Source organism: Schistocerca piceifrons, chromosome 1, assembly GCF_021461385.2.
Source record: "Schistocerca piceifrons isolate TAMUIC-IGC-003096 chromosome 1, iqSchPice1.1, whole genome shotgun sequence".
Taxonomy (NCBI): Eukaryota; Metazoa; Arthropoda; class Insecta; order Orthoptera; family Acrididae; genus Schistocerca; species Schistocerca piceifrons.
The window spans coordinates 444,978,944-445,002,054 of record NC_060138.1 but is presented as its reverse complement, the minus strand read 5'-3'; the positions used below and the strand labels follow the sequence as shown (position 1 = coordinate 445,002,054).

Genomic DNA, 23,111 nt, shown 5'->3' with positions numbered 1-23,111 from the left:
TAAAGCAACTGATCTATTTCAATGGCGTACTAGACCTGAACTCGGCGCAGTTCGTTTGCTTTCTCGGAAGGAGGGAGGTAAAGGTGTGCTGTGCTCTGATCAAGACGCTGCGGAGCCCCTTAAGAGGCATCTAGGCATCGGCTTACCAATATCGATCTCGACAGTCCAAAACATAGTTGAGCTGCCGCCAAGTTCTTCGTACTTCGCAGCGAAGCTTCGCCAAACTCAGCCGGCTTGTCGCTCACCGCTGAGCGCACTTGTGAAACCGGAAGTTTCCCTCCCACGTCGGACATACAACGCAAGCCGAGTGAAAATAAAATACCATTAACGTATAACGCCCGATAGGAGCTTTATTAGATCAACAGGTCACATCGTCACCGCTATGAAGGCCACATATTGTAGTATCCGAACTATCGGCGTTGCAACAGGACCTAGTCACAAGAACGGGGCAATATTATTTAAAATGAGACCAGGTTCGGATACTTGCACATATTTACGTAATATGCTTAGAACACTTGTTATCAATCAGGAACAGGAACACTGCTGGCAACAAAAAATGTTACCGATTTGGTGAAATAACAATAAAAATCAATGAAATTAATTTCCGTAGAGCGTTTTCGAAGAATTTAGGGTGTTTTTCAGGGAAAAATTTATTACCCTGTACAACTAACCCTTATTCTGATTTCACATTCCTAACCTGCCGTTTCCTGTACGCTAACTATTCTTAATTGTTTTCAGCAAAGGTGAACTCTGCTGCCTGTGGCAGACGCGAGAGCTGCTATTGCCCTCAATCTGGAGCGTTGTGGAATAGTGCTGTACGATATGTTACTAATTTGTTTTATTTGCTACAGCTTATAGTTTCAGGTATTACGAGCGACAATTTGTGTCCAGCTGCACTGTGGAAGCGACAAACGAGCCAGTGCCCACACAGTGCCCGTGAAAACGGGCTCTTTGATACTGCTCTGTTGATCTACGATATAACTTCTCCATTTTACAGGTTTCCGGCAGTCTGCTGTCACGCACTGTTGGCGCGCGTTGGAACTCCTCGTTCCGCAGCGCGAGCCGTAGCGCTTGGAAGCAGCGGCTTTACAGAGCAGAGGCCGCACCGGGAATCTGAACTGATAGGTGCAAGCCCACTTCTTGCGCCATTGAAGGGTTTCCAGTACACGACTGAATAATGTTAGACGATCGTGGTTTTTGCAAAAAAAAAGTTCTGCATACTCTGTCAAGTGTGCATTGCAATGATCGATGCATAGCCGCTAATTCATACCAGAATGTTGTGAACAATGTTCACTGGTTTTCTTAGGGCGTACTGTAATTCCCGGGAACCTGCACTGTGTGCTAGTACAGGAGGATCAAAGCCAATTCTGTGTTATGTTGCACACGTGTATGTAACGTAGAGCGTGGGGAAAGAAAGGAAAGGGACGAGAGAGAATTCGTGACTTCTGTCCGCATAGGGCATTGTGGTGATGCAATGGCGAAAGCTGAAAATTTTTGCCGGGCAGGGACCCGGACCCGGATTTACCGCTTTTCATGAGCGGTTGCCTTAACCGATGTCCGACAGAAGAGACACCACTCCAATATGTTCATTTCTGTTCCAGCGCGACGGCTCCTTGACGTCTGTTTCAGCGCGGGAATCAATAACTTGCGAGAAGGGTGGTTAACAGACGAGGGACGTAGAATTGCAGCATGCGTTGAGTTGGAAATTTGAGTCCGGGTAGCCGAAGCGGTTGAGACAACGGCTCACAAGGAGCGGTAAATCTGGGTTCGAGTTCCGGTCCGACACAAATTTTCAGTTTTCGCCGTTGCATTTCCACAATGCCCTGTGCGACTGGAAGTCATAAATTTCCACCCATCCTTCCCGTAGCTTTCCTCATTCTCGACTTCGTATAATTTTTTTATTTTGATTGTGGACAATAAGTTAGTTGAGTTGGTGAAGATAAATAGGACTCCCTGTATATAACAAATAATTGAAGATGTTGAGTGGAAGTGTTGTAAGATGAAGAGATTCTCTCAGAAGAGGAAATTTTAGTAAGTAGCATCAAACTCGAAACTTTCTGGCAGATTAAAACTGGGTGCCCTGCCGAGACTCGAACTCGGGACCTTTGCCTTCTCGCGAGCAAGTTCTCTACCAACTGAGCTTGCCCGCGAAAGGCAAAGGTCCCGAGTTCGAGTCTCGGCCCGGCACACAGTTTTAATCTGCCAGGAAGTTTCATATCAGCGCACACTCCGCTGCAGAGTGAAAATCTCATTCTGGAAACATCATCCAGGCTGAGGCTAAGCCATGTCTCTGCTATATCCTTTCTTTCAGGAGTGCTAGTTCTGCAAGGTTCGCAGAAGAGCTTCTGTTAAGTTTGGAAGTTAAGAGACGAGGTACTGGCAGAGGTAAAGCTATGAGGACGGGGCGTGAGTCGTGCTTGGGTAGCTCAGTTGGCCGCCGGCACGGTAGCTCAGCGTGTTTGGTCAGAGAGTTACGTGGTCTCTGTAATAAAAAAACTGAGTCAATCGATCAACAACGAACATAAATGGATGTCTTACGACGTCCGCCCCGAAATAAAAAAAAAAAAGTTGGTAGAGCACTTGCCCGCGAAAGGCAAAGGTCCCGAGTTCGAGTCTCGGCCCGGCACACAGTTTTAAACTGCCAGGAAGTTTCATATCAGCGCACACTCCGCTCCAGAGTGAAAATCTCATTGTGGAAGCAGCAAACTCGTCAGAAGTCTGACGAAGAGAAAAATAATAAGCATATGGAAACCATCGCGCTTCACGTTCATCTTTTTCTTCAAAGAACTCAGACTAATTTCATATGCGGCACTGCACTTGGAAAATCGTTGCTTCCAAACGAGACGGTGTGCTTTGTCTTTTTTGTTCTATCCACAGACTGTAAGAAGGCGGACGAGAGGGCGTGGCGTTTGGCGAGCGCATCGTGTTCGCTTGTGGCCGACGGGTGGTGACTTAAGTTGTGCTGGTTGAGCAGGACAGCTGGCCGGCAAGCGGCTGCGCTCGACGTTCGGCCGCCCCAGCAAGGTGCCGCGCCTGGGAGACGTGGACCCCACGGGCGCCTACTGTGCCGTGCCAGAGGAGTGGCTGCTCCGCAAGACCGGTACGCCGCCAATCCAGGCTTGCCCGCATCGCCCGCACGCAGCCCCCCACCCACACGCGCAAGCGCACAGTGGCAGCTGGGGCAGCGCGTGCCGGAAGTTCGCACTTCTCCCTCACCTGAACATTGATGTCACGTCAGCTGCAGAGTCAGCTGCTAGGGTCTCCCAAACTGAGCAGGTTCCGACAAACCTCGAACCACGTGTCCACAACGACCCAACTTACCATATTCCTACATACTGCGATGGCCATGATCGAACTAACGTGCTTAACACTGAAAATGACTCAGACTGGCAAGTCTGTCGGTTCAAATTACCCTGAAAGTTATCCCCTATGTAGCCTAACAACTAGGAGGATATCCGATATGGACTGGCCCGTTAAACTGAAGTAGATAACTACCGTACAAGACTGCAACACTCTTATTCCCCTTCTCTTATCCTTCAGTTTGCTTGTTCATAAAGTACGTTTTGCGGCTGCCAGTCACATTTTTATGTTATACACTGAGGTGAAGTCGTTGGAAGTCCCATGCACAAGTACTGACCCACGCTGCCTTTACAGGTGCCCGTAATTGCGAAAGTCTTGCCGATACAGGATTTTGTGCAGGAACTGGCCCCTCGATTACGCCCCATAAATGTTCGATGGGATTCACGTCGGGCGATTTCGGTGGCGAAACATTCACTCGAATTCTCCAGAATATTCTTCAAACCAATCGGGAACAATTGTGGCCCAGTGACATGGTGCATTGTCGTCCATAAAAATTCCATCGTTGTTTGGGATCATGACGTCCATTAATGGCTGCAAATGGCGTCCAAGCAGCCGAAAATCCAGCAGTCCGTTCCATGTAAACACAGCCGACGACATTACATAGCCACCATCAGCTAGCTGACAACTTGGGTTTATGGTTTCGTGGGCTCCGCGCCACGCTCGAACACTAGCAGACAACATTGCGAGACCTTCCTCCCACAATCCGTCAGACCACAAAGTCACGTATGCTGTCAGAGGCGCGGCATAGTGGCAGGCGCCGTCGCCTCTAACATCGGCAGTCTGTAGCATCGTTGAGTGAGAATTTGCTGGGTTTCTATCCGAGATTTGTTCCTCAAGACCTCTCTACAGCCCCTCGAAATTTGTCGCAACATTATTGACACACTCTGTGTATTTCAGTATAGGAAACACAATAATACAGAACCTCAACATCCTAAACATAAAGGATAAATACCATAATGCACGAAAAACTCGCTTGAAAATGGAAAAATTCACAAAACGTTTCGTGCAATAAATAAAAACACACTTAAAAAATTGTATCACCTGGGTTCCGAGAGTTCCGGAACCTGTACAGAAAACTGTAATATAGATCAACATAAACATCATTTCTGCCCTTTTTATTCCTCATTAAAACCACACACTGCATATTGTACCACAATACAGCGAGACTTTCAGAGGTAGTGGTCCAGATTGCTGTACACACCGGTACCTCTAATACCCAGTAGCACGTCGTCTTGTATTGATGCATGCCTGTATTCGTCGTGGCATAATATCAACAAGTTCAAGGCACTGTTGGTCCAGCTACTCAACGGCGATTCGGCGTAGATCCCTCAAAGTGGTTGGTGGGACACGTCGTCCATAAACAGCCCTTTCCAATCCATCACAGGGTTCGATAGGGTTCATGTCTCAAGCACTTGCTGGCCGCGCTCGTCGAGCGATGTCGTTATCCTGAAGGAAGTCGTTCAAAAGATGTGCGCGATGGGGGCGCGAATTATCGTCCATGAAGACGAATGCCTCGCCAATATGCTGCCGGTAAGGCTGCACTTTCGGTCAGAGGATGGAATTCCCCCCTGCGGGTCCGGGGTAAGAATAGGCCCGAGGTATTCCTGCCTGTCGTAAGAGGCGACTAAAAGGAGTTTCAACCGTTTCGGCCTTCTATGTGATGGTCCCCCTTGGGGTTTGACCTCCATTTTTCAAAATTCTACAGAAGTACGAGCCTTTTGGGGAAGGACACCTTACATGGTGTACCACTGGTCCTAAGTGCACTAAGACCTTGGCACTCAGCATTGCACCGGCGTTGTCACCATACCCATTATTCCTCAAATTGGGCCTAAACGCCTGATGGGTTGTCCAAGTTGCGCCCATAGTGCATCTCCATCTGCACCAGCGATCATGATGGACTTTCCATGGCACCAGAAATCCAGCACGGTAGCCAGCCCATTGTGGTGGGGTCGTCATGTACCCTCTAGGTTGTAGCCCCCTGACAACACAGGGATCGTACTGCCGATACCTGAGCTGCACCCTCCCCACGTTGGCCAAGGAGTAGATGCCCGTCTCCTTGGGGCATCAGGACTCCCGGCAATGGTCATCCTGCCAGGTGGCCCTTGCTGCGGCTGGGTGGCGCCCGTGGGGAGAGCCCCTGGTCGGAGTGGGTGGTATCGGGGCGGACGTTTCGCACATGAAACGTCAACACGTATCAGGTCGCTCTGCGGCCGAGTCTTCCAAAAGAAAAAGTACCGTTTCTAGTTCTGGTTCTCCTGCCCTTTCCCCCTTGGCCACTCCATGGGAGGAGGGACAGGCCCGCCGGCTTGGGGCGAAGTACTTCCCCCGCTATTTGGTCTGTTCTCGAACAGATGGGGGGACGTTCGCCACCTCCAAGCCCATGTTCTTTGTTCAGCACATTGAGGACGTCTTCGGGGAAATCGAGGCTCTCAGCAAGATGCGATCAGGGTCCGTTCTTATCAAGACCACCTCTGCCACACAGTCGGCGGCACTCCAGGCGTGCGACCGCCTAGGGGTATCCCAGTATCCATTGTCCCACATCTGGCACTAAATAGGACGCAGGGGGTTATTTTTCATCGTGACCTCCTGCTACAATCTGATGAGGAGCTCAGGGCCAACCTGGAGCGCCGCGGCGTGCATTTCGTCCGGCGAGTCCAGCGCGGCCCCAAAGACCGTCGCATCGACACCGGGGCCTTTATCCTCGCCTTCGAGGGGGACGTTCTCCCGGAGAAGGTAAAGGTGATGTGCTACCGGTGCGACGTGCGACCTTACGTCCCACCTCCTATGCGCTGTTTTAGGTGTTTGCGCTTTGGGCACATGTCGTCCCGGTGTGAGGCTGAGCCCCTTTGTGGCGACTGTGGACGTCCTCTTCATGAGGAACATACTTGCACCCCACCACCTCGGTGCCCTAATTGTCCTGGCGTCCACTCGCCTAGATCCCCAGACTGCCCCGCCTATCAGAAGGAGAAAAAGATACAAGAAATCAAAACTTTGGATCGGCTCTCTTATTCTGAGGCCAGGAAGAAGTATGACCGCCTTCATCCCGTGTCACTGGCCACTTCGTTTGCCTCAGTTGTGTCCACTCCTTCCGCTGTATCCTCACCTCTATCCTGTCCCCCCTCCGCCTCCTCTGCCCATCAGGGGGCTCTGCCTCCGCCTCCCAAATCCCTCCCTTACAAATCCTCCTCCCCCGCGGCCCCCACCCCCCCTGCCCCAGGGGCCACCCTTCCTCCTCCTCCTCTCCCCACGCCACCTGAGAAGCGATCCTCTTCTCAGGCGTCCATCGGGGAAACATTCCGGACCCCAGCTTCCGAGGTCCGGCGTTCCAAAACGGACCCCGCGCGTGAGGACCTTCTTCGGGTCCAGCCCACCATCCCTGTGCCTCCTCGGCCTTCCAAGAAGGCCTCCAAGAAGAAGTCTCTATCCCCCTCTCCACCCCGGCGCGTTTCATCTGACGCTTCATCCGTGAGTCGCTGCTCCCGGCCGTCCTCAGTTTCGCCGGGACGCTCTGCTGCCAGGCGTTCCGCCGGCCTTTTGTCGGCAAATGATGTGGCCCCTCCTACACAATCAGGGACAGCGGCCGCAGCAGGCGACGAGTCGATGGAACAGGATCCGCCTGCCGTCAGTTGTAGCGTTGTTGCCTCGCAACCTGGCCCTCCGCGGCCATCGAGGTGACCAGCTCTTCCCCGTCTCGTTCCCCCAATTTTTTGACTAGCAATGGCGTTGTTTCATTGGAACATAAGAGGTATTCGATCTAATCGGGAGGAATTACAACTGCTCCTCCGCCTGCACTGTCCGCTCGTCCTTGGTCTCCAGGAAACCAAGTTGCGCCCGACTGACCGTATTGCCTTTTCCCACTATACCTCGGAGCGGTATGACCTCACCCCTGTGGACGGTATCCCAGCTCATGGTGGGGTCATGTTGCTCGTTCGGGACGATGTCTATTACCCTCCCATCCCATTGACCACCCCACTCCAAGCAATAGCTATCCGCATTACTCTTTCTGCTTTTACTTTTTCAGTTTGTACCGTCTACACTCCACCATCATCTGCTGTTAGTTGGGCTGACATGATGCACCTGATCGATCAGCTTCCCCCGCCGTTCTTATTGTTTGGCGACTTCAATGCCCATCATCCCCTTTGGGGCTCTCCTGCATCCTGTCAAAGAGGCTCACTCTTGGCGGATGTCTTCAACCATCTCAATCTTGTCTGCCTCAATACCGGCGCCCCGACTTTCCTCTCGGACTCTACTCATACCTACTCCCACTTAGACCTCTCGATCTGTTCTACCACTCTTGCCCGTCGGTTCGAGTGGTATGTCCTTTCTGACACCTATTCGAGCGGCCACTTCCCCTGTGTCGTTCGTCTCCTGCACCACACCCCATCCCCACGTCCTTCGCGCTGGAACATACTGAAAGCTGACTGGGGACTTTACTCCTCCCTGGCGACCTTTCCGGACCACGATTTTCCCAGTTGTGACAGTCAGGTCGAATACCTCACGGCTGTTATTATCCATGCTGCCGACCGTTCCATACCTCGTACTACTTCTTCTTCACGTCGCGTTTCCGTCCCCTGGTGGAACGAGGCTTGTAGGGACGCTATCCGTGCTCGACGACGTGCTTTACGCACCTTTCGCCGCCATCCTACGTTGGCGAATTGTATTGAATACAAACGACTCCGAGCGCAATGCCGTAGAGTCATCAAAGACAGCAAAAAAGCTTGCTGGGCCTCTTTCACGAGCTCCTTTACCAGTTTTACTCCCTCTTCCGTTGTTTGGGGTAGCCTGCGCCGGCTGTCGGGCATTAAGGCCCACTCCTCAGTACCTGGCCTGACCTCAGGTAATGAGGTCCTTGTTGATCCTGTGGCTGTCTCCAACGCCTTTGGCCGCTTTTTCGTGGAGGTTTCAAGCTCCGCCCATTACCATCCTGCCTTCCTTCCCAGGAAAGAGGCAGACGAGGCTCGGCGACCTTCCTTCCACTCGCTGAATCTGGAAACTTACAATGCCCCCTTTACTATGCGGGAACTCGAACGTGCGCTTGCACTGTCCCGGTCCTCTGCTCCGGGGCCAGATGCCATTCACGTTCAGATGCTGGCACACCTTTCTCCGGCGGGCAAAAGCTTCCTTCTTCGTACCTACAATCGCGTCTGGACCGAAGGTCAGGTCCCCATGCGTTGGCGTGACGCCGTTGTTGTTCCTATACCCAAACCCGGGAAGGATAGACACCTTCCTTCTAGTTACCGCCCCATTTCTCTTACAAGCTGTGTCTGTAAGGTGATGGAGCGCATGGTTAATGCTCGGTTAGTTTGGATTCTTGAATCTCGACGACTACTTACTAATGTCCAATGCGGCTTTCGTCGCCGCCGCTCCGCTGTTGACCACCTTGTGACCTTGTCGACATTCATCCTGAACAACTTTTTGCGAAGGCGCCAAACGGTAGCCGTGTTCTTCGACTTGGAGAAGGCTTATGATACCTGTTGGAGAGGAGGTATCCTCCGCACTATGCACAAGTGGGGCCTACGCGGTCGTCTGCCCCTTATTATTGATTCCTTTTTAACGGATCGAAAGTTTAGGGTACGTGTGGGTTCCGTATTGTCCGACGTCTTCCTCCAGGAGAACGGAGTGCCTCAGGGCTCCGTCTTGAGCGTAGCCCTTTTTGCCATCGCGATCAATCCAATTATGGATTGCATTCCACCTAATGTCTCAGGCTCTCTCTTTGTCGATGACTTCGCGATCTACTGCAGTGCCCAGAGGACATGCCTCCTGGAGCGCTGCCTTCAGCGTTGTCTAGACAGCCTCTACTCATGGAGCGTGGCAAATGGCTTCCGGTTCTCTGAGAGAAGACGGTTTGTATCAACTTTTGGCGATATAAAGCGTTCCTTCCGCCATCCTTACATCTCGGTCCCGTTGTTCTCCCATTCGTGGACACAACTAAGTTTCTAGGGCTCACGTTGGACCGGAAACTGTGTTGGTCTCCACATGTCTCTTATTTGGCGGCCCGTTGTACACGTTCCTTAATGTCCTCAGAGTTCTTAGCGGTTCATCTTGGGGAGCGGATCGCACTGTCCTGCTTCGCTTGTATCGGTCCATAGTCCGATCTAAGCTGGATTATGGGAGCTTCGTCTACTCGTCCGCTCGGCCATCCCTCTTACGCCGGCTCAACTCCATCCACCATCGGGGGATACGTCTTGCGACCGGAGCCTTCTACACTAGTCCTGTCGAGAGTCTTTATGCTGAAGCTGCCGAGTTACCATTGACCTACCGGCGCGACATACTGCTGTGTCGGTATGCCTGCCGGCTGTTGTCTATGCCCGAACACCCCTCTTACAAGTCCTTCTTCGCCGATTCTCTCGACCGTCAGTACGGGTTGTATGTGTCTGCCCTGCTGCCCCCCGGAGTCCGCTTCCGTCGCCTGCTTCGACAATTGGATTTTGCCCTCCCTACCACCTTCAGAGAGGGTGAGAGCCCGACACCACCTTGGCTCCAGGCTCCGGTTCGTATTTATCTCGACCTCAGCTCACTCCCGAAGGAGGGTACTCCGGCTGCAGTGTATTGCTCACGGTTTGTCGAACTTCGTGCTCGACTTGCTGGTCACACCTTTATTTACACCGATGGCTCCAAAACTGACGATGGTGTCGGCTGTGCCTTTGTCGTCGGGACCGCCACCTTTAAATACCGGCTCCTTGACCAATGTTCCAGCTTTACGGCCGAGCTTTTTGCTCTCCATCAGGCCATTCAGTATGCCCGCCGCCACCGCCATTCATCGTATGTACTCTGCACTGACTCACTCAGTGCTCTTCAGAGCCTTGGGGCTCCCTATCCGGTCCATCCCTTGATTCAACGAATACAGCAGTCCCTCCATTCTTTTGCTGATAATGGCGGTTCTGTCAGCTTTCTGTGGGTCCCCGGACATGTAGGAGTGCCTGGGAATGAGGCTGCGGATGCTGCAGCCAAGGCTGCAGTCCTCCAGCCTCGGCCAGCCTCCCATTGTGTCCCGTCATCTGACGTTTGTGGGGATGTATGTAAGAGGCTTGTGTCCTTGTGGTGGGATGCTTGGTCATCCCTCCAAGGAAACAAGCTCCAGGCAGTAAAACCGCTCCCAACTGCTTGGACAACTTCCTCCCGACCATCTCGGCGCGAGGAGGTCCTTCTGACCAGGTTGCGGATTGGGCATTGCCGGTTTAGCCACCGCTACCTGCTCTCTGGTGACCCAGCCCCGCAGTGCCCTTGTGGTCAGGCATTAACGGTGCGCCATGTTTTATTGTCGTGTCCCCGTTTTAGTCAATTTCGTGTTGTCCTGTCCCTGCCATCTACCTTACCGGATGTTTTAGCTGATGACGCTCGAGCAGCTGCTCGTCTTCTGCGTTTTATAACTTTAACTGGCTTGACCAAAGACATTTAACCTTTTTACTTATTTCATCTGCATCTTTGTCAGGTCCTTTTGATGTCCCCCCATCCCCTTGAGTTTTAGCAGGTTCCTTGTGCTCTAACACCAGTGACTGGGCGCTAATGACCTCAGCAGTTGAGCGCCCTTAAACCCTACCAAAAAAAAAAAAAAAAAGAGGATGGAATTCACGTATCGTACAGTCGTTACGGCGCCTTCCACGACCGACAGCGGCGTAAGCCGGCCCCACATAATGCCACCCCAAAACAGTAGAAAAAAAATGGCTCTGAGCACTATGGGACTCAACTGCTGAGGTCATTAGTCCCCTAGAACTTAGAACTAGTTAAACCTAACTAACCTAAGGACATCACAAACATCCATGCCCGAGGCAGGATTCGAACCTGCGACCGTAGCGGTCTTGCGGTTCCAGACTGCAGCGCCTTTAACCGCACGGCCACTTCGGCCGGCTAAAACAGTAGAGAACCTCCACCTTGCTGCACTCGTTGAACAGTGTGTCTGGGGCGTTCAGCCTGACCGGTTTGCCCTCCAAACACTTCTCCGACGATTGTTTGGTTGAAGGCATAACCGACACTCGTCAGTGAAGAGAACGTGATGCCAATCCTGAGCGGTCCATTCGGCATGTTGTTGGGCCCACCTGTACCGCGGTGTCGTAGTTGCAAAGATGGATCTCGCCATGGACATGGGGAGTGAAGTTGCGCGCCCGCATCTCGTGGTCGTGCGGTAGCGTTCTCGCTTCCCACGCCCGGGTTCCCGGGTTCGATTCCCGGCGGAGTCAGGGATTTTCTCTGCCTCTTGATGGCTGGGTGTTGTGTGATGTCCTTAGGTTAGTTAGCTTTAAGTAGTTCTAAGTTCTAGGGGACTGATGACCATAGATGTTAAGTCCCATAGTGCTCAGAGCCATTTGAACCATTTGAACCAAGTGAAGTTGTGCATCATGCAACCTATTGCGCCGTGTTTGAGTCGTAACACGACGTCTTGTGGCTGCACGAAAAGCATTATTCAACATGGTGGCGTTGCTGTCAGGGTTCCTCCGAGCCATAATCCGTAGGTAGCGGTCATCCACTGCAGTAGTAGCCCTTGGATAACCCGAGCGAGGCATGTCATCGACAGTTCCTGGCTCTTTGTATCCCCTCCGTTTCCGAACAACAACGCTGTGGTTCACTCCGAGACGCCTGGACACACCCCTTGTTGAGAGCACTTCCTGGCACAAAGTAACAATGCGGACATGATCGGACCGCGATATTCACCGTCTAAGCATGGTTAAAGTATAGACAACACGAGCCGTGTACTGGAGCGCTGCTCATGCATAATTGTTTACGTCTTTGGGTGGGTTTAGTGACACCTCTGAACACTTAAAGGGACCGTGTCTGTGATACAATATCCACAGTCAACGTCTATCTTCAGGAGTTCTGGGAACCGGGGTGACGTAAAACATTTTTTTGATGTGTGTAAATAGACAAATAAAAGAAAAGCGTGACTGGCAGCAGCAAAAGTTATTTTATAAACATTCTCATTGTTTTTGAAAAACATGTCTGTTGGAAAATGACATAACAGGACACCCAGGACTGGCGCTCTTAAATATGGGAATTTGCCTGAACCTGAGCGTTATTTTAATGGTTGCTTGGCTACCAAAAGCCTCCAAGGTGAAGAGGTTCAGTCACTTTAACCTGATGGAGTATATCCTACAATGTCTGGCCATTCACTTGTCTGTTACTCCATCCTTTCATAGTACTGACAGAGTAATCGAATTGAAATATCGGGACGCGCTGAAGATTCCACACCGGTAAACTTTAGAATTCTCGCGAAATTGATAGTTGTGCTGCCGGTAGAATAGCGACTGTTTTCACTTTCAGACTGAATAGATCCTTGTAAGCTAGGCTTCCGCGACCTTTGACACAATCAATAAATTTCTTCAGGGTATATGATCGCATTGTCAATATGCATACTTCTCTGCCGGCCGGAGTGGCCGAGCGGTTCTAGGCGCTTCAGTCTGGAACCGCGCGACCGCTACGGTCGCAGGTTCGAACCCTGCCTCGGGCATGGATGTGTGTGATGTCCTTAGTTTAGTTAGGTTTAAGTAGTTCTAAGTTCTAGTGACTGATGACCTCAGATGTTAAGTCCCGTAGTGCTCAGAGCCATTTGAACCATACTTCTCTGACGTGTCGGCTACTGTTTCAAATGGCGAAAATGTCGGTGAATTTTGCGTGTTGGCAGTTCCGCTACATACCCTGAAAAATTTTGTTGATAATGGAGGGGTCCTACTACACGAAGCAGAAAAGTGTGCCCCGTAACACTATTTCCATGGCTGATCCTTTGTTTTTCGCGTTGCGGCTGCTATGAGCGATATGATACGTTCGAAAGTGACTAACAAGTAAGAGTTCACACCATCAAGTAATACTGCTGGTGCAATTAACATACTGGAAGAGTGTCCCAAGCTGCACGGCTCCTGGCGAATTAGTCACCGAACAGCTAATGGAGGAATACGCAACCCAGAACTCTCCTTCCTTTACATATATATTAAGATCACGATCACAATTATCTGAGCAATATACCTAAAAAACGACTGAAGGTTCATACTGATAAGTCTGTGAGTTAACACGCATTACGAAATTGTGAGCAGTACCTTATTCAGATAGGTCGCATCAGATGAACCAGATAAAGTGAGACCCACCATGTCCCAATATTCTCACGCCCCATCCTTTGCTCCTTAGCATTATGTACACTATGATCGATATGAGATACACCTATATGATACTAACAGACCGACTAGGTTACATAAAATTGGAAGTTATACTTGCAATATCTTTGCTAGTGTTAGGGTTTTCTTGTTGGATAGGTTCCATGAACTGACCGAGGCTAGGTATGTTTCGCAATGAAGCGGGATAGGTAAAAGAGTGATTTACATCGAGCGACCCATCTGTTGAATTATTTTTCATAGGAGTGAAACGAAAGCAATAACAGCCACCACTGTATAGATACCCTTGTTCGTCTTACAAACTGGTGATAAATTAACAGAGGTTTAAGGATATTAACGAACTGGAGAAATATATCTAAGAGAAGGTATACATGTCGTAGTTTTGTGACGTAATAATAGAGAAGTGGAAGAAAGGCATAATTTTAGAGGAAAACGACGGATGGAGCGAAAAGAGAAAGAATAAGTGCTTCTGGACTTCTATGACGTTTTAATTGGTTGTAGTGAATACCCTCTTACAAAATTAAGAGAGAAGGTAAACTAGAGGAAGAGCTGAAGATACGGAAATAAACCAGTTCGACGCCGTAAGTTCGATATTTAAGAAGCAAATATCTTACTACAACACATATTCAAGTAAAAATATGTATTAGGATAAGTAGGAAGTTAAATTTAGAAGACCATACCAAAGGAACATATAGCAACGAGACGAATACTAATAAGGAAAAAGGAGATAATTCTCTGTGGCATTGTACATTGTTACAATTAAAAATGTTGAGTTTGTTCTAGCAGATGATAAGTAAATACACTCCTGGAAATTGAAATAAGAACACCGTGAATTCATTGTCCCAGGAAGGGGAAACTTTATTGACACATTCCTGGGGTCAGATACATCACATGATCACACTGACAGAACAACAGGCACATAGACACAGGCAACAGAGCATGCACAATGTCGGCACTAGTACAGTGTATATCTACCTTTCGCAGCAATGCAGACTGCTATTCTCCCATGGAGACGATCGTAGAGATGCTGGATGTACTCCTGTGGAACGGCTTGCCATGCCATTTCCACCTGGCGCCTCAGTTGGACCAGCGTTCGTGCTGGACGTGCAGACCGCGTGGGACGACGCTTCATCCAGTCCCAAACATGCTCAATGGGGGACAGATCCGGAGATCTTGCTGGCCAGGGTAGTTGACTTACACCTTCTAGAGCACGTTGGGTGGCACGGGATACATGCGGACGTGGATTGTCCTGTTGGAACAGCAAGTTCCCTTGCCGGTCTAGGAATGGTAGAACGATGGGTTCGATGACGGTTTGGATGTACCGTGCACTATTCAGTGTCCCCTCGACGATCACCAGTGGTGCACGGCCAGTGTAGGAGATCGCTCCCCACACCATGATGCCGGGTGTTGGCCCTGTGTGCCTCGGTCGTATGCAGTCCTGATTGTGGCGCTCACCTGCACGGCGCCAAACACGCATACAACCATCACTGACACCAAGGCAGAAGCGACTCTCATCGCTGAAGACGACACGTCTCCATTCGTCCCTCCATTCACGCCTGTCGCGACACCACTGGAGGCGGGCTGCACGATGTAGGGGCGTGAGCGGAAGACGGCCTAACGGTGTGCGGGACCGTAGCCCAGCTTCATGGAGACGGTTGCGAATGGTCCTCGCCGATACCCCAGGAGCAACAGTGTCCCTAATTTGCTGGGAAGTGGCGGTGCGGTCCCCTACGGCACTGCGTAGGATCCTACGGTCTTGGCGTGCATCCGTGCGTCGCTGCGGTCCGGTCCCAGGTCGACGGGCACGTGCACCTTCCGCCGACCACTGGCGACGACATCGATGTACTGTGGAGACCTCACGCCCCACGTGTTGAGCAATTCGGCGATACGTCCACCCGGCCTCCCGCATGCCCACTATATGCCCTCGCTCAAAGTCCGTCAACTGCACATACGGTTCACGTCCACGCTGTTGCGGCATGCTACCAGTGTTAAAGACTGCGATGGAGCTCCGTATGCCACGGCAAACTGGCTGACACTGACGGCGGCGGGGCACAAATGCTGAGCAGCTAGCGCCATTCGACGGCCAACACCGCGGTTCCTGGTGTGTCCGCTGTGCCGTGCGTGTGATCATTGCTTGTACAGCCCTCTCGCAGTGTCCGGAGCAAGTATGGTGGGTCTGACACACCGGTGTCAATGTGTTCTTTTTTCCATTTCCAGGAGTGTATAATATGATAATGAACGAAATAATTAGGTCCAGAGAAGCCAAAGATATTAGTAACTGAGAGATAGATAGATAGAGAGAGAGAGAGAGAGAGAGAGAGAGAGAGAGAGAGAGATGGGCAAGTAACAATACAGATCTCATTAAATTAAATTTACAAAAACCAGGGAGCATCATCGTTGGATTGCTTGAGAGATCACATCTGAACAAAATCACGAAGGCTCAACGTAATTTCTAGGACACGATAAGAAATGACGTTAGGCTACAAAGTGAAAACAGGAAACTTTTGTTGATCACAAATAGGCGTAAGCGGTGCACCCTAAGGTCCTTATGACAAGAGCTGTCTTGCAGCGTGGCAGAAGACAAGGAGGTTAATTTGGAAGAAGGTGCAGTATTCCGAAATTGATAGAGCACATAATGACTGAGCTCATACGCAAATGCAGTAGTCGATGACACGCCTAAAAGATGATGAAATCATTGTGAGGTCGAGGAACCACTTGATTATTTAATATGGTTTGCGGAATCTATGAAACGTGGGACTTAGCATCAAGTCTTCAGAAAAGCATAATGACCACACAATTACAGAACGCACGAACACACAAACGTGATTACATCGGACGGATGGAAACTTGTAAATGATGACTACAATAGTACGTGCTAGGGCAGAAACAGAAATTGGAATTTAGTTTAAGAATAGGTGCATAGGCTGGAGAAGGAACGCTGACCTTACGGTTGATAAAGGAAAGAAGAGAAGAAAGCAATCCGTACAGTCTCATGACATTAGTGAACGTCAAAAATTCCTTCGACAATGTAAGAGGGAATGAGACGTTCGAAATCCTGAGACGAGCGGGAATAAACTATAGAAAGGGATGAGTCACATTTAGTATCAACCAGACGGTAACTGGCTTCGATAAAGTACGTTTGGAGATATCATAAACTGACATGAAGGAGAGGCTGGACTGCAGCAGTATTTAGACCGTGGAAATGTGTTGCTACATACGGTCATTGAAGATTGAATGCTCATATTAAGTACGGAATCACGAGGTACTGTAAAATTAAGTCGAAGGAGATAATGAATGGGAGATAATCATGAAGAGAACAGTGATGTTCCCGAGACGTTTGCTAAGCAATTCAGAAATAGTGAATTTGAAACAAAGTGTTTTTCTGGATTAAAAAGTGCGTATACGTGGACTACATATTTGGTTGCCATCTTTATTAACTTAAATTTTGACACTCTACAACCAGTAACTTGTATGAACACAGAATCTCGCCATCTGATGATAGAATTTGTTGAGATTGGCGATTACACGAATAAATCTAATTTATTAATGCTTTATCAGTCATTGTTTCTTCATTTTGCCCATAAAGTGCCTATAACATGTTAGTTGGTCTGGGAGACGCTATTTGTTACCTTCATATCCTATTAGAATAGTTTCATGAAGTCACTGTTTTGTTTATTACGGCTTCTAAGCATTTATTACATTTATTCACAGCTAATTTGCGCTTAGTTACTGATGTCTGAAACGTTCTATGATTTCAAATGTTGTCTCTAATGTTGTTCATTCCTTTTGTGTGTTCTTTGGTTTCCTATAGCCAGTTATTCTTCACTTTCTTTAAAGTGAATCTCTTAAATTGATTTTTGTTGAGTCTTTTGTTGTCTATTACACAAAAATGTCAATGGAATTTCAAACACCTCTAGCGCATGATGTAAATGAAGCTATCTAATAAGGATGTAAAGTTCCCTTGTTCTCCACTTACTACAAATTCCGTTTCATTCTATTGCCTGAGAGTACTCCGGCCTTGATTTTCTGTTTCTACAATAGGGCGAATCTTCCAAAGTATATACGGTGCAGTGTTTTCAGCGATACAAATATCTTAGTAATTTCTCAAATGGTTCAAATGGCTCTGAGCACTATGGGACTTAACTTCTGAGGTCATCAGTCCCCTAGAACTTAGAACTGCTTAAACCTAACTAACCTAAGGACGTCACACACATCCGTGCCCGAGGCAGGATTCGAACCTGCGACCGTAGCGGTCGCGCAGTTCCAGACTGTAGCGCCTAGAACCGCTCGGCCACTCCGGCCGGCAGTAATTTCTCAATTGCGGTCTGCAGGATATTAGATGATGTAGTAATTTCAGGCAAGTCTTCATTTATTTCGAACACTCCCTATTATACAGAATTACTTCAAGGAATATGAACGAAAATACTTCCCAAATAGTTCCGTGTTGTCACATATGATATCTAGAGGTCTTCCTTCGACACTGTCATGTGGAGCCTTTTATGTGGCTCATGCAGTCGTAGACTGCTAAGTCATCAGCAGAGCCTAAGCATTCCATGTCGCATATTGCATGCAGAATTTACGATATTTTGGCCTTTGCTATCACTTTACCATTGTCGGATAATTTTAGTTTAGAACCAAGTTAGACAGAATGGTGGAAAGTCCCTTTCTAATCAAAAGACTCAGAGGTCGAAGGTTATTCACTTCATATATTGATTTCGCAAGAGCTTTGCAGGTTATTTATGTGTACAGTCTTTTGAAATTTGGCATTTATTTGCCTTTAAGGTCATATTCCTAAGTCAAAATCTGCCTACAGTTGCAGCTGATCTTTCACAACTTCATCCACCCACAATTTCTTTGAAACTTCCGATCACACCGGTTGGTTCGAGTAGGTACATACATGTGAGTTACATATTCTGCCAGTAGAAGTCTCCGCACCTTTTTCGTAGACCCTTTTAGATTTAAACTTAATTTCATAACGTTCTGTTTTCAATGTAAAGCATTCTTATTAGGTAGCTCCATTTACATCTTGCGCTGGAGGTGTTTGAACTTCCATTGATATTTTTGTATAACAGACAAAAAAGACTCAATAAAAACCAATGTAAGATAATCAATTTAAAGATGGTTAAGAATACTGTCCTACTGGCCAAAGAATTTTTTCAAAATTTTCGGTAAAAAATTAAATTCGAACCGTCGCATAACGCTCTTGATGTAAGGTATCAGTTACACAAAGCCCCGCTGGAACTAATACTCTGCATAAATTTTAGTTTTGTGGACATAGTTCTCGCAAAGTGCGAAAAATTTTTACGCTGCTCACAGCACCACATATCCTTTTAAAGATCCGAAGATGTTGATTGAGAATTTAGGTCGACGATAGTATCACCTTGCACACTGAAGAACTAAAGACACTAGTACATATTCATTTCACAGATCTCACCAATCTGGATGTATGGATTTATTTTGTGGGAGTGCACATGTGAGCAATTAAATAAATAAATTGTCCTTCTTTCCTACACTAGTATCCGGCTTCGGTGTGTTAAGTGAAATTGAGTTATTATTACAAAAAATATGTTATTCTGACAAGAATAACGAAGAATGTTGTACCTATTTTCAATGTCGGGCGGTACTGTACCCTTTCATCATGCCTAATATCGTGCAGGGCTCCCTCGAACACGCAGAAGTGCCGCAACACGACGTGGCATGGACTCAACTAATGTTTGAAGTAGTGCTGGAGGGGACTCACCGTGAATCCTGCAGGGCTGTCCATAAATCCTTAAGATTACGTTGCAAGGCATTCCAGATATGCTCAATAATGTTCATGTCTGGGGAGTTTGGTGGCCAGTGGAAGTGTTTAAACTCCGAAGAGAGTTCCTGAAGCCACTCTGTAGCAATTAAGGACGTGTGGGGTGTCGCATTGTCCTGTTGGAAGTGCCCAAGTCCATCGTAATGCACAATGGACATGGACGGATGCAGATGATCAGACTGGATGCTTACGTACATGTCACCTACCAGAATTGTATCTAGACGTATCAGGGGTCTCGTATTACTGCAACTGCACGTGTCCCACACCATTAAATAGCTTCCACCAGCTAGAACAGTCCTTTGCTGACATGCACGGTCCATGGATTCATGAGGTTTTCACTGTACCCGTACACGTCCATCCGCTCGATGCAATTTTAAACGAGACTCGTCCGACCAAGCAACATGTTTCCAGCTGTCGACAGTCCGCAGTCGGTGTTGAAGGCGCGGGCGAGGCGTAAAGCTTTGTGTACAAGGGTACACGAATGGGCCTTTGGCTCCGAAAACCCATATCGATGATGTTTCGTTGAATGGTTCAAATGGCTCTGAGCACTATGGGACTTAACATCTGAGGTCATCAGTCCCCTAGAATTTAGAACTACTTAAACCTAATTAACCTAAGGAGATCACTCCCATGCCCGAGGCAGGATTCGAACCTGCGACCGTAGCAGTCGCGCGGTTCCGCACTGAAGCGCCTAGAACCGCTCGGTCACTGCGGCCGGCTTCATTGAATGGTTCGCACGCTAACACTTGTTGATGGCCCAGCATTGAAATATGCAGCAATTTGCGGAAGGGTGCACTTCTGTCACGTTGAACGATTCTCTTCAGTTGACGTTGGTCCCGTTCTTGCAGGATTTTTTTCCGGCCGCAACGATTTCGGAGATTTGATGGTTTACTGAATTCCTGGCATTCACGGTACACTAGTGATGTTATCGTACGGGAAAATCCCCACTTCATCGCTGCCTCGGAGATATTGTGTCCCATCGCTCGTGTGGCGACTATAACACCACGTTCAAACTCTTAAATCTTGATAACCCGCCCTTTGTAGCAGCAATAACCGATCTAACTGCGCCAGATACTTGTCTTATATAGGCGTTGCCGACCGCAGCGCCGGATTCCGCCTGTTTACATACCTCTGTATTTGAATACGCGCGCCTATGCCAGTTTTTTCGGCGCTTCAGTGTGGTTTCGTAACTGTTCTGCTGGTGTTCGCCTGACCTGTTTGTTCTTCTAATTGGCTTAGGAAGAAAGAAAATTTACGTGTCTGGCAAAAAGAATACGCCACTGTATTTGATCGGATCCGTGTTATCGCCTTTCTTGTTCGGTGGGTGAGTAATTTCGTCTTGCGTGATCGATCACTATGTCGTATCTGTTAAAAATGTATAGGCGCTTCCCTTATGATTCACTACTTTGTACAAATACGGGGTTTAGTGGAAAGCGTAGCGTGGACTAATTCTCGATGGGATTGTGTCTTGCTGTCTACTTTTGAGCGGTGCGAGAAGGGAGACGCGGTCTGTTTGCACGTAGCTTTGAGGGGCAGCTAAATGGCCTTGCGGCTTCGGGAGAGTCGCCATCAAAGGGACCGCAGGCAGCGGCCTGGCCGTGTGGCTGCTAACTGGCCTGCCCAGCCCTATAGGGCGCCCAGTCCGCGTTTTCTGCACCGTGGACTGCGAGCACAGCCCGCTTTTGCCTCGGTGCTCCCATCCACTGCTTGTCTGAGAAGCATTTTATCTTTCTCACAACACACTGACGTTTGTGAAAACAGCAACGCCTTGAATGAAACCGTACAGAGTGTACGTGCAGAAAAATGTACTCACATTAAGACTGTAGGGAGACGACGTGCGTATAGGCTCAGTATTGTTCTTTGTCACTGAAGAGTTCTCAAACGAGGTGAAAACACAAGAAAAATTAACTCACAAGTTTAAACAACGTCGTGATTAACCGCCGAGAGCTTCTGATAAAATTACTCTATTGAACAGGCTGTTTCCGTCCACGAATAAACAGGTTGATAAAAGCGTTAACAACATCATACTAGACGATATAAAGGAATAATTGATTTATAATATCATGTACAACAGCGAGGAATTCAAGGATTTTATTATCTGGCGCGATTGATTTTATAATCGGCCGTTGTGGCCGAGCGGTTCTAGGCGCTTCAGTCTGGAACCGCGCGACCGCTACGGTCGCAGGTTCGAATCCTGCCTTGGGAAAGGATGTGTGCGATGTCCTTAGGTTAATTAGGTTTAAGTAGTTCAAAGTTCTAAGGGACTGATGATCTCAGAAGTTAAGTCTCATAGTGCTCAGAGCCATTTGATTTTATATATATTATTTCTGAAATCAACTTCTCTTCTTCTCAATACATAGTAATCGTACAACAGTGAATGAAGTGTCGTTAGACTGGTTTTTTAATCGGCTTCTGATATTGAGTACCAATTTTGCGCTAAAACCAACTATTTATAGAAAATTTTAACGTAAGAGAGACTTAACCATCATAGGCAAAAGGGAAGGGTATCATGGATGTCCAAGTTCATATCTATATTTCACGAAATTGATTTATTAATCATGAATAAGGGAGTCCCTTTCCATATTATCTTATTACAAATACCATTTTATTTGTTTTACAGTACTTATTAACTGCATAATTTATGTACAGCATAGTCATGACAATTAGCGTGACCACTGCGGTAGCACGTTGTGTCTGCCCGTCGTTCACGCTGACTTTCTGAACGAATGTACTTTCCGAAACCACAAACATACTGTGGAATTCTTAAATTCATGAGATGCGTCAGGGTTACCGCTACATAAACTTATACTACAGAAAAATACTGTTGTTAATTTAATAAGAAACCTGAGCGCTAAACAGGGCTTAGTCAGTGGAGCACGCTCTGTTATAATGAAACTCAATTAATTTACAAATAATGCTCAGCTGACAGACACCGAGAAAACTGTTGTAATACTACGGATAAACTTAACTTCATCTCATCCAAGCATGCCTTGTCATGACACGAAGACAACTGCCTATTAGAATTGCATTTTCGATTACTATAAACAAGTCGCAGGGACAAATTCTTCCAAGAGTAGGATTGTATTTACCAAATCCCGTCTTTAGTCACGGAAAACTGTATGTAGCCTTTTTCAACCAACATTTTTGTAATCCTTAAAGGAAATGAAAAACAGGAAGTAAACGAGGATTACATTCTTACGTCAACTATAGTTTACGCCGAGGTAGAGGTACTATAATACTCTGTAAAGAATTTTGTTCAAAATCAAGTGCATGGGAATGTAGGTTTATGCAAGTATGCACTATAAATTCATGATTATTATTTCACGTCGTTCGGTTCATTTTTCAATTTTTTCATCATTCCCACAGCTATCTCGACGACTACAAAATGGCTCTGAGCATTATGGGACTTAACCTCTGTGGTCATCAGTCCCCCAGAACTTAGAACTACTTAAGCCTAACTAACCTAAGGACATCACACACATCCATGCCCGAGGCAGGATTCGAACCTGCGACCGTAGCGGTCACGCGGTTCCAGACCGAAGCGCCTAGAACCGCACGGCCACACCGGCCGGCTCGACGACTTCACTTTTTCAAATGTTGTCGTTAATTAAAACGTTAGAAGTGCGAAAATTTCGCATGGGTCTCCTGATTTCATATCGTCCCGTACAGTAATAGTCAATCTGTTTTACCTACCGCCCACTTTTGTATCATGGTTAGTAGTAAAATTTTTTAACTGCCCACCTGTTGCACAGTAATGGTGATTTAGAAAGTGGGGAAGTGACGTTCCTTTGTAAAAATTATAAATCAGAATTACAGCATGTTGAAGCATATAATAATAATAACCAAATAATTTA

General features: G+C 47.9%; 1 protein-coding gene across 1 annotated transcript in view; it reads left to right on the top strand.

The window, feature by feature from the left end:
* The window catches only part of LOC124791505, a 528,144-nt gene that overhangs the window by 191,989 nt on the left and 313,044 nt on the right, over positions 1 to 23,111 (top strand). The window contains 1 exon segment of the mRNA XM_047257865.1: positions 2,975 to 3,100. Coding sequence (XP_047113821.1) covers positions 2,975 to 3,100 — 126 coding nt within the window.